Source organism: Mustela lutreola, chromosome 17, assembly GCF_030435805.1.
Source record: "Mustela lutreola isolate mMusLut2 chromosome 17, mMusLut2.pri, whole genome shotgun sequence".
In the NCBI taxonomy this organism is placed as follows: Eukaryota; Metazoa; Chordata; class Mammalia; order Carnivora; family Mustelidae; genus Mustela; species Mustela lutreola.
In genome coordinates this window covers 33796681-33808772 of record NC_081306.1, presented here as the reverse complement: position 1 = coordinate 33808772, position 12092 = coordinate 33796681, and the positions used below count along the sequence as shown (strand labels likewise).

At 41.1% G+C, this 12092-nt stretch overlaps 1 protein-coding gene across 1 annotated transcript in view; it reads right to left on the bottom strand.

Annotated features, from left to right (window-relative positions):
- LOC131820058 (uncharacterized) overlaps nt 1-12092 on the bottom strand; it is a 67940-nt gene that overhangs the window by 12033 nt on the left and 43815 nt on the right. Inside the window, exons 5-10 of the mRNA XM_059155541.1 lie at nt 9752-9773; nt 7933-8021; nt 7630-7704; nt 6626-6689; nt 6333-6459; nt 3622-3723 (exon numbers count right to left, since the gene is read on the bottom strand). Coding sequence (XP_059011524.1) covers nt 3622-3723; nt 6333-6459; nt 6626-6689; nt 7630-7704; nt 7933-8021; nt 9752-9773 — 479 coding nt within the window. The remainder of the gene's footprint in view (nt 1-3621; nt 3724-6332; nt 6460-6625; nt 6690-7629; nt 7705-7932; nt 8022-9751; nt 9774-12092) is intronic.

The window sequence follows — 12092 nt, the reverse complement described above, 5'->3', positions numbered from 1 at the left end:
AATGACAGAGAAAGGAAGCTAAAGAGCATCCTATTAAAGAATGGACGGGTCAACCAGGAAAATAAAGAAGAATTGAAAAAAAAATTCATGGAAACAAATGACAATGAAAACACAATGGTTCAAAATCTGTGGGACACAGCAAAGGCAGTGATGAGAGGAAAATATATAGCGATACAAGCCTTTCTCAAGAAATAAGAAAGGTCTCAAATACAGAACCTAACCCTACACCTAAAGGAGCTGGAGAAAGAACACCAAAGAAAACCTAAACTCAGCAGGAGAAGAGAAATCATAAAGATCAGAGCAGAAATCAATGAAATAGAAACAAACAGGGGCGCCTGGGTGGCTCAGTGGGTTGGGCCTCTGCCTTCGGCTCAGGTCATGATCCCAGGGTCCCAGGATCGAGCCCCGCATCGGGCTCTCTGCTCAGCGGGAAGCCTGCTTCCTCCTCCCTCTCTCTGCCTGCCTCTCTGCCTACTGCCTACTTGTGATCTCTCTCTCTGTCAAATAAATACATAAAATCTTTCAAAACAAACAAACAAACAAATAAACAAAACAATAGAACAAATCAATGAAACTAGGAGCTGGTTCTCTGAAAGAATTAATAAGATTGATAAACCCCTGGCCACACCTATCAAAGGAAAAGAAAAAGGACCCAAATTAATAAAATCACAAATGAAAGAGGAGAAATCAAACCAACACCAAAGAAATACATACAATTATAAGAACATATTATGAGCAACTCTTCGCCAACAAATTTGACAATCTGGAAGAAGTGGGTGTACTAGTAGAGACAATATTATCTACCACAAGTGAGCCAGGAAGAAATAGAAAACCTTAACAGACCCATAACCAGTAGGGAGACTGAAATAGTCATCAAAAATATCCAAACAAATAAAAGCCCAGGGCCAGATTGCTTCCCAGGGGAATTCTATCAAACATTTAAAGAAGAATTAATTCCTATTGTCCCGAAACTGTTCCAAAAAACTGAAATGGTAGGAAAACTTCCAAACTCGTTTTATGAGGCCTGTATCACCTTGATCCCCAAACCAGACAAGGATCCCATCCAAATAGAGAATTACAGATCAATATCCTTGATGAACACAGATGCAAGAATTCTCACCAAAACACTAGCCAATAGGATCCAAGAGTACATTAAAACGATTATTCTCCACCACCAAGTGGGATTTATTCCAGGGCTGCAAGGTTGGTTCAACATCCGCAAATCAATTAATGTGATACAATACATTAAGAAAAGAACAAGAACCACATGATACTCTCAATAGATGCTGAAAAAGCATTGGACAAAGTATAGCATTCCTTCCTCATCAGAACACTTCAAAGTGTAGGGATAGAGAGCACATATCTCAATATTATCAAAGCCATCTATGGAAAACCCACTGCAAATATCATTCTCAATGGAGAAAAACTGAGAGCTTTTCCGCTAAGGTCAGGAACACGGCAGGGATGTCCATTATCACCACTGCTATTCAACATAGTACTAGAAGTCCACGCCTCAGCAATCAGACAACAAAAAGATATCAAAAACATCCAAATCGGCAAAAAAAAAAAAAAAAAAAAAAGTCAAACTCTCACTCTTTGCAGATGATATGATACTATATGTGGAAACCCCAAAAGACTTCACTCCAAATCTGCTAGAACTTGTACAGGAATTCAGTAAAGTGTCAGGATATAAAACCGATGCACAGAAATCAGTTGCATTGCTTTACACAACAACAAGACAAAAGGACGAAAATTAAGGAGTCAACCCCATTTACAACTGCACCAAAAACCACAAGATAATTAGGAATACAACTAAGCAAAGAGGCAAAGAATCTATACTAAGAAAACTCTAAAGTACTCATGAAAGAAATTGAGGAAGACACAAAGAAATGGAAAAAGGTTCCATGCACCTGGATTGGAAAAACCAATATTATGAAAATGTCTTTGCTACCTAAAGAAATTCACACATTTAATGCAATCCCTATCAAAATCCCATCCTTTTTTTTTTTCTTTCAAAGAAATGGAACAAATAATCCTAAAATTTATATGGAACCAGAAAAAACCTCGAATAGCCAAAGCAATATTGAAAAAGAAAGCCAAAGTTGGTGGCATCACAATTCTGGAATTCAAGCTCTGCTACAAAGCTGTCATCATCAAGACAGAATGGTACTGGAACAAAAACTGACACATAGATCAATGGACCAGAAGAGAGAACCCAAAAATACACCCTCAACTCTATGGTCAACTAATCTTCAACAAAGCAGGAAAGAACGTCCAATGTCCAAATGGCAGTCTCTTCAACAAATGGTGTTGGGAAAATTGGACAGCCACATGCATTAAAATGAAACTGGACCATTTCCTTACACTACACAGGAAAATAGACTCAAAATGGACGAAGGACGTCAATGTGAGAAAGGAATCCATCAAAATCCTTGAGGAGAATACAGGCAACAACATCTTCAACCTCAACCACAGCAACTTCTTCCTAGAATCGTCATCAAAAGGGAGGAAATCAAAGGCAAAAACAAACTATTGGAACTTCATCAAGACCAAAAGCTTCTGCACAGCAAAGGAAACAGTTAACAAAACCAAAAGACCACTGACAGAATGGGAGAAGATATTTGCAAACAACATATCAGATAAAGGGGTAGGATCCCAAATCTATAAAGAGCTTCGGAAACTCAACACCCAAAGAACAAATAATCCAATCAAGAAATGGCAGAGGACATGAACAGACATTTCTGCAAAGACATCCAGATGGCCAACAGACACATGAAAAATTGCTCCACATCACTCGGCATCAGGGAAATTCAAATCAAAACCACAATGAGATACCACCTCACACTAGTCAGAATGGCTAAGATTAACAAGTCAGGAAATGACAGATGCTGGCGAGGATGCATAGAAAAAGGAACACTCTTACACTTTTGTTGGAAATGTTAAGCTGGTGCAACCAACTCTGGAAAACAGCATGGTGGTTTGTCAAAAAGCTGAAAATAGAGCTACCCTATGACCCAGAAATTGCACTACTGGCTATTTACCCTAATGATACAAACGTAGTGATCTGAAGGGCCACGTGTACCTGAATGTTTATAGCAGCAATGTCCACAATAGCCAAACTACGGAAAGGACCTAGATGTCCATCAACAAATGAGTGGATAAAGAAGATGTGGTATATATATATATACAGTGGAATACTATGAAGCCATCAAAAGAAATATCTTGCCATTTGCGACGACGTGCATGGAACTAGAGGGAATTATCCTTATCGAAAGAAGTCGACCGGATAAAGACAACTATCATAGGGTCTCCCTGATATGAGGAAGTGGAGATGCAACGTGGGGGGTTGTGGGGTAGGAAAAGAATAAATGAAACAAGATGTCACAAAATAAACTGAGGGATGCTGGGGGGAAGGTTGTAGGGAGAGGATGGTGGGGTTATGGACACTGGGGAGGGTATGAGCTATGGTGAGTGCTGTGAAGTGTGTAAGCCTGGTGAAAAACAGACCTGTACCCCTGGGGCTAAGAATACATCATAGGTTTATAAGAAAATTAAAAAATTTAAAAAAAAAATCCAAAGGGAACATTTCAGGAGCCAATATTATGTAGTGTCTGAACTTACCTGTACTTCTCCATTTCTTCTTCAGTTACTTTCAGATATTTATCGGCAGCTAACAGCTCATTCTTAGTTGCATTCAATTCATACAGTTTCTCTTCTAGCTTCCTAAGATGGGAGAGATATATACATTGTCCAGTAGCCACGGTCCTGAATTTTTGCCATTTATTCTTCTAGCACACTTGATGGCCTATGTTGGAATGTCCCTGCTAAAAGCACAGACTGACAACACAACAGGGAAATGAATGAAGGCCCCATTTAGGGTTGAAGAAACATCGAACTTTTGCTGCTGGCCAAGCTCCCTGAAATCGGGGCTGTCTTTTTACTTGTCTACTTTAATTCATTCACCATGTCACCAAATCATATTGCACTCTGTGCCCTCTTGGAATGCGTCTTTGGTTTGAGATGGTGAAGGCTCATTTCAATTCAAAGTGAAAAGCCAAGCCTGACGAGCTACACTCATTAGGATGAATAGGGGCCCATCATTAGTCTCTGTGGGGAGCCCTGATCCTCAGACCAAGGCTGTGCCCCCACATTCAGCCCAAAGGAACTTCCAGAATATGGCTTCACTGGTATGGAAACTCACTCCCACACATCTCTAGGCTTTAGAAGTACAACCCCTGGCCCCTTGTGAAAGATCCTGGTATAGGAAAAGGCCAATCTTAGTGCCGAAAATATGTCCTCATATAATCCATGTGAACTGTCACATACTCAGGGTGTTATCTCAGTGGAACATAGTTCAGATGTAAATCTGTCAACTCCAGTGACTCTACCTTTATTTAAAAAAAAAAAAAAGATTTTATTTATTTATTTGAGAGAGAGAGAGATCTCAAGTATGCAGAGAGGTAGGCAGAGGGTGGGGGGGGGGAAGCAGGCTGTCCACTGAGCAGAGAACCCAATGCTGGGCTCCATCCCAGGGGGACCATGAACTCAGCCGAAAGCAGAGGCTCTAACCTACTGAACCACCCAGGCCCCCCAAGTCAACCTTCTTGACCAAAACCAGCTTCATGGATGGTGAAGGCAGCAAACGGTGATGCTTAGAAAGTTTGGTCTGCTGGGCTGCCCTCAACTCTTTTGTTCATGGTGTTCATTCACAAGGTTTCAACAGGACACTTGTCAAGAATCACATGCAGAAAGACTTAGGGACAGACAAAAGTTCTAGAAAGAGAAGGACAGGAGCATCTGCTTCTGGTCTCTCAACCATCCTTCAGCAAATGTCTTCTGGAGCGGCAGTCAGTGTGTGGCTCAGGGATATGGTGTTGAAGAGAGAAAGGTGGTCAGGACATTGGGCCTGCACCAAGAAGTTCCTGAAGTACGTACATTAAAAGTAAGACTCCTTTCTTTGCCTGAATTGTGTTCTAACAGCAGAAATAAAAGTAATGAAATATTCTTATTATTAAAATTAATATTATTTCAAAGATTGATTTGAGAGAAGGAAAGAGTGAGGGGAGTGGGTCTTTACCAATGAACAGAACCCAAGTGCCTGTGAGAGAGAGTGGCCCCCACCCCCGATGTGGGAAGGAATAACACAAAGCTGAGTCTCCAGGGTAGACAGGGAACAGTTTTGCTTTTCCACATGAATGAGGGACTCCAACGTCCTTATCTCTCCTGGGAAATAAAAGGACACACTGGACAAGACAGCAAAATTGTGAGTGAATGCACCCAATTTCTAAAGAGCACATGAAGAAACATGATAATCAGATGGAGAAGAAGGAAGCCTAGGAGAAAGCCAGCCTGGCAGTGGGAGCCAGTTTCCGGAGGACACATCAGTGAATTCTAGAACAGGCGAGTGAATACAAAGTAAATGAACAAGCAACCTTTTGGGGACAGGTTGGAATGCAACAAGTGAAGCTCTCATCCAGCCAGCAAAGATGAGACTTAGTGAAACTGTAGGCTTTGGTTGGGATCCAAGAGACATACACCTAGAAAATCGTGTGGAGGGGCACCAGGATGGCTCAGTAATTATCTGCTTAAAAGTATTTGGTACAGGTCATGATCCCAGGGTCCTGCAATAGAGCCCCACACTGGACTCCCTGTTCGGCGGGAAGCCTGCTTCTCCCTCTCACACTCCCCCTGCTTGTGATCTCTCTCGCGCTGTGTCTCTTTCTGTCAAATAGATAAATAAAATCTCTTAGAAAGAAAGAAAGAAAAAAAGAAAGAAAGAAAGAAAGATAGAAAAAAAAAAAAGAAAATCAGGTGGTCAGGAAATACCCTGGCCTTCTAAGGTATTGGGCTGCAGCGAATGATCTCAGTTGGTACACCAGATAAAGGGACCCAGTATTGTTGGAGCCCCAGCACACTTTCCACAAAGAAACTTTCCCTGTTTCTGCAGGAAGAGAATTCCATTTTTCTCTCCATGTTCTGGACCCAAGTCTCATACTGAACAAGAAATGGACCTAATGCAGGAGTGGTCAGAGCATGTGATGAGAGTTAAAATGAAAGGGAAATGTAGACTGATCCAGAGGGGATCCACGTATCAAAGTGATTAATGCTGGTACCTTCCCCCTTCTTCCCCAATGAATCACACAATAACATGTGGCAAGTCATTAGAACAGAAAGGAACATTCAGGTTACACAAATCAAGACAGGAAGGGCAGGCACAATTCTACAGAATGCATTTGGCAAAAGTACACAAAGATCCAATTCCAGAAGATCCAAATACTGGCCGCCACGAAAATTCATACAACAATATCTATGACAACACAGCAATAGCTTACTCTTCTGCAGTCAGTTTTCGGTTTTCAGAGAACTCCACCACCATATCCAATTTTTTCTTTAGCAGGTTCAATTCTGCTTCTTTAGAACTCAGGGCATTACACTGGTCTTCCAGGAATGTTTTCCTTTCTGTAAAGGATGAGTTTAATTTTCTATGTTTGTGCCATGACTTGAGAACTTGGTTTCAATGGGGAAAGGAGAAGGGCAAGGCTGTGAAGGCAGAAAGGCATTCTCTCCCTGCCCGATGCAAACTCATTGCCACCATATGGAGATTTCATCCCCCAAAACAAAGTACCTTTCAGTTCTTGGTTTTTTGATGTCAAGGCTCTCAACTCTTGATCCGCCAGTGCATCTTGGGCCTTTAAGACAGATTTGAGAAAAGATATATGAGGGCACCTAACAGGACAGGATCATGGAGGGCAACAAAGAAAGCCCTTGAGGCATAAATGGAATAAGGGGCAAGTAAAGAACCTAGTTCATGTCAAAAACCGCACAAATGGCTTTCTTAGAGGAACTGATATAAAATAATATTCTACTATACATATTGGGCTTGCTATCATCCTTCACTGCTCACGTATTTTGTGGGATTTTCTATGTAACTTGGAGGGCAGCGCTGAATGATGTGATGATTACCCAGCTGTGAAATAGACCATACTTCCTAGGCCTTGAAATTGCAAATCTCATCGGGGTGGTCCTAAGTGAAATCACAGTTCACGGTTCAGTAGAGGTTCCTGTTCCCAGATGCCCACGCTCTACTGCGCAAACAGCACAGGAGTACACTGCACTCACCTCACCCAAATAAATCAAAAGCCTCCCAAGCCACATTCTAGTACAACTAACACCTAACTTTTACCACATCCACATTCTTAATATTCTTTTCTCTCTGAGCTTGTAAGAGAGCCTGTTTACAATGAAGGGAGTCCTTCAAATTTTCATTAATCTCTTCCACCTTTTTGATGTTCTCCTTCAAGAAAACATATTGAATGAGTAACAGTGATTCATTCCTTGGGGCACCTGGGTTGCACCTGGGTGGCCCAGTCTGTGGAGTGTCTGACTCCTGCTTTCGTTTGCCTCAAGTCCTGATCTCAGGGTCATGGGATTGATCCCCGCATCAGGCGAAACACTCGGCACGGTGTCAGCTTGGCATTCTCTCTCTGTCTCCTTCAGACCCCCTCCCCTCACTCTTTCCTTCTCTCAAATCAATCTTTGAAATAATAATAATTTTAATAATAATAATAATATTTTATTACTTTTATTTCTGCTGTTAGAACACAATTCAGACAAAGAAAGGAGTCTTACTTTTAATTTACGTACTCCAGCAAGGGAACGCTTATGTTCTCTCTTCGTTTCTGCTTGCTTCTTTGCTTCCCTGGCCTACAAAAAATATGAAAAAGAATCAGAAGTCCAAAATAGCATGTTAAAGAAACCTATATTTGTGCCTCTCCTTTTGTGACAAAGAAAGAGGCAGTACTCTACATTTGTGAAGCTTCTCTTACTCAAGGACCATTTCTGGGTTGCATGATATAGATCGATAGAATGAACTACCAGAGGGTAAGTAATCAATATGAAATCACAAAAAAATATTTGAAAGGGCACACATACCTTCTCCTCCCAACTCGCTATGTTTTTTTCAAGATCCCTGTTTTCGTTTTTAAGGTTATTAATCTTCATCTTGATTTGGTCTAAAGTAACTGAAAGGAGAAAAAAGAATTTTAAGATAATTAGCAAAAACAGCGACATTGAATAATTCAAATATATTAGCACCAGAGTCCATTCTCTGACATTTGGGTGTCACTAACTTGCTAGCATTCCCATTGTGCCTGAAGGAAGCATGTTGTAGCAGCATTTGAAACCTAAGACATTCTATATCAGTGAGATTCCTACTTAAAATGTTTTTCAAACATAAAAAAAGAAACAATCGAAAGCTTTCTCATTTTTCTCCCACCTGTAAGCACCATTCTTGGAAAATTCAAACCTTGCATATGCTAATGTCATCGCCAGAGATGTGACCGAAAAATCAAGCATCCTAGCAACTAACATCTCTCTCCTCCAGTGATTCAGATAGATACAAAAGCAGGTCCCTGCAAACAACACATAATGAGCAAAACTATACATTGTTCCTGCTCAGTGGATGGTCCACTTCCAGGTCCTACTTGGAATTCCACACAAGGAAAGCTCAAGATGTCAGGTGAGTGACAACTCACAGGCCTTCAGAAACTTTCTGCTGCTCCCAGATCGCCTTTCATGGACCCCAGGCTGGGGGCTCTGGAGGACCAGTTCTCTGCTATACACACATTTGGGTACAATCTCCACGTTACAGAGAGTCTTCGGAGGTCCTGGATAATGCACAAGCCTGAGAAGACAAGCTTTTTTCATCACAACAGGAGAATGTTACCCTCCACCTTTAAAGGAAAACAACACTCATGAGGAGACTGATGGCAGCTGCATAACACTTGTAAGGTCTAGAACACAGACTCCTCTAAGAGCCACTTAATTTTCTCATCGTGGGGCACCTGGGTGGCTCAGTTGGTTAAGGGTCTGCCTTCTGCTGGGATCAGGATCCTGGGTCCTGGGATCACATCCCACATCCAACTCTCTGCTCAGCAAGGACCTGCTTCTCCCTCTCTGTCTGCCTCCCACTCTGCCAGCTTGTGCTCTCTCTCTATATATATCTAGTGAATAAATAGAATCTCTTAAAAAATAATTCTCTCATCTTGCCTCAAAGTGCAAACTTCTCTTCTCCTGACCCACTGTGAGTGCTCTCCTGCTCTGAGACCTCTCTTCTCACCAGAACCACTTCCACACTCACAACAACGAACAACGACATTCAATGGTTTCCTAAGTGCCAGGTGGCCACCCAGGCCGTCCACAGCCAGCACCATGGAATCACCACAATCCATGATCCCCACACACTATCCATTATCCCCGCTGGCACAGGCTTTATTCCATTCATTCTCCCCTGGCAGGCAATAACCCCTCCACTTCAGACTTAAAACCACAGTTTACTTCTCTCCTGTAACACACGCTCTGCATGGCAATATCTGCCTTCTTCCCTATGTGTAGCCATTTTGCTAGACTCAGAGAGTTTTCTCCTCTTGACATTTCACCAAGAGCCAGCTCATGGTGAAGTACTCACTCCAGACCTCACGCTGTCATCATCACTTGCCTCCTAAACATGTCTCTGCAAAATTACACCTTGTATTTTCCCTAGTCCCACGAAGAGTTCCTTCTCCTGGTCTCTTAGAGATGGCAACTCCCTCCACACTGCCACTTAGACTCCACATGGGGAAGAGAAGCATTTTCAAGACTTAAGTCAGTGAGACATCAGAAGTCACCATACTTATCCCTCATCAAATTAAACACACATCAAATACGGGTACTGAGAATTTTTGGCAAAGAAAACTGAAGCCCCAAATCTTACCTTCGTATTGTCGAGGCTTTATCTAAGAGAGGAAGAAACAAAGATAAGCTGGATGACAAAACATATTATGAGTAATAATCTATAGTACAGATAGTACCACAATTATAATCCAAAGATATGACAACAATCACTTTGCTTAGCAGCATGAATTCACAGGATTAAAAAGGAAGATAAAATTAGAATTTCTGATGAAGTCATCATGGTTTACAATCAATTTATGATAACGAGCACAAGTTGTGTTTAACTTATTTTTGCCCCCAAATTCTATTCAATGAATGTTCAACCTCTTCAATTTTGACAAGGGATCATGCAGACATTGAAAAGATATCCTTTAATTCATTATTTCCCTAGCTGTTTTTTATGTTAGTCACTACACAGTCTGTCATTATTTTTTGTTTTCTTGTTTTTTTAATTTTTTATTTATTTTCAGCCTAACAGTATTCTTTGTTTTTGTACCACACCCAGTGCTCCATGCAATCCAAGCCCTCTCTAATACCCACCACCTGGTTTCCCCAACCTCCCAACCCCAAGACTTAAAACCCCTCAGATTGTTTTTCAGAGTCCATAATCTCTCATAGTTCAACTCCCCTTCCAATTTCCCCCAACTCCCTTCTCCTAACTCCCCATGTCCACCATGCTCCACCAATAAGTGAAACCATATGATAACTGACTCAGCATTATTTCACTCAGCATAATCTCCTCCAGTCCCATCCATGTTACTAAAAAAGCTGGGTATTCGTCCGTTCTGATGGAGGCATAATACTCCATAGTGTATATGAACCACATCTTCCTTATCCATTCGTCCATTGAAGGGCATCTTGGTTCTTTCCACAGTGTGGCAACTGTGGCCATTGCTGCTATAAACACTGGGGTACAGATGGCCCTTCTTATCACTACATCTGTATCTTTGGGGTAAATATCCAGTAGTGCAATGGCAGGTCATAGAGAAGCTCTATTTTTAATTTCTTAAGGAATGTCCACACTGTTCTCTAATGAGGCTGCACCAACTTGCATTCCCACCAACAATGGAAGAGGGTTCCCCTTTCTCCACATCCCCTCCAACACATATTGTTTCCCGTTTGGTTAATTTTGGCCATATCTCAATGTAGTATTAATTTGAATCTCCCTGAGTGCTAGTGATGATGAACATTTTTTCATGTGTCTGATAGCCATTTGTATGACTTCATTGGAGAAGTGTATGTTCATACCTTCTGCCCATTTTTTGATATGATTATCTATTTTGTGTGTGTTGAGTTTGAGGTGTTCTTTGTAGATCCTGGATATCAACCTTTTGTCTGTACTGTCATTTGCAAATATCTTCTCCCATTCCGTGTGTTGTCTCTGTGTTTTATTGACTGCTTCCTTTGCTCTGCAGAAGCTTTTGATTTTGCTGAAGTCCCAAGTTTATTTTGGCTTTTGTTTCCTTTGCCTTTGGGGACATATCTTGAAAGGAGTTGCTGTGGCTGATATCGAAGAGATTACTGCCTATGTTCTCTTCTAGGATTCGGATGGATTCCTGTCTCACGTTGAGGTCATTTATCCATTTTGAGTTTATATTTGTGTATGGTATAAGAGAATGGTCGAGTTTCATTCTTCTACATATAGCTGCCCAGTTTTCCCAGCACCATTTATTGAAGAGACTGTCTTTTTACCACCGTATATTTTTTCCTGCTTTGTCAAAGATTATTTGTCCATAGAGTTGAGGGTCAATATCGGGGCTCTCTACTCTGTTCCACTGGTCTATGTGTCTGTTTGTATGCCAGTACCATGCTGCCTTGGTGATCACAGCTTTGTAGTAAAGCTTGAAATCAGGTAACGTGATGCCCCACATTTTATTTTTGTTTTTCAACATTTCCTTAGCGATTCAGGGTCTCTTCTGATTCCATTTAAATTTTTGGATAATTTGCTCCAGGTATTTGAAGAATACTGGTGAAATTTGGATTGGAATGGCATTAAAAGTATAGATTGCTCTAGGCAGTATAGACATTTTAACAATGTTTATTCTTCTGATCCAAGAGCATGGAATGGTCTTCCATCTTTGTGTGTCTTCTTCAATTTCTTTCTTGAGTGTTCTGTAGTTCTCGAGTACAGATCCTTTACCTCTTTGATTAGGTTTATTCCCAGGTATCTTATGGTTCTTGGTGATATTGTAGATAGAATCAGTTCTCTAATTTCCCTTTATGTATTTTCATTGTTAGTGTATAAGAAATCCACTGATTTCTGTACATTGACTTTGTATCCTGCCACATTACTGAATGGTGTATGAGTTCTAGTAGTTTGGGGGTGGGGTCTTTGGGTTTTCCATATAAAGAATCATGTCATCCGCACAGAGAGAGAGTTT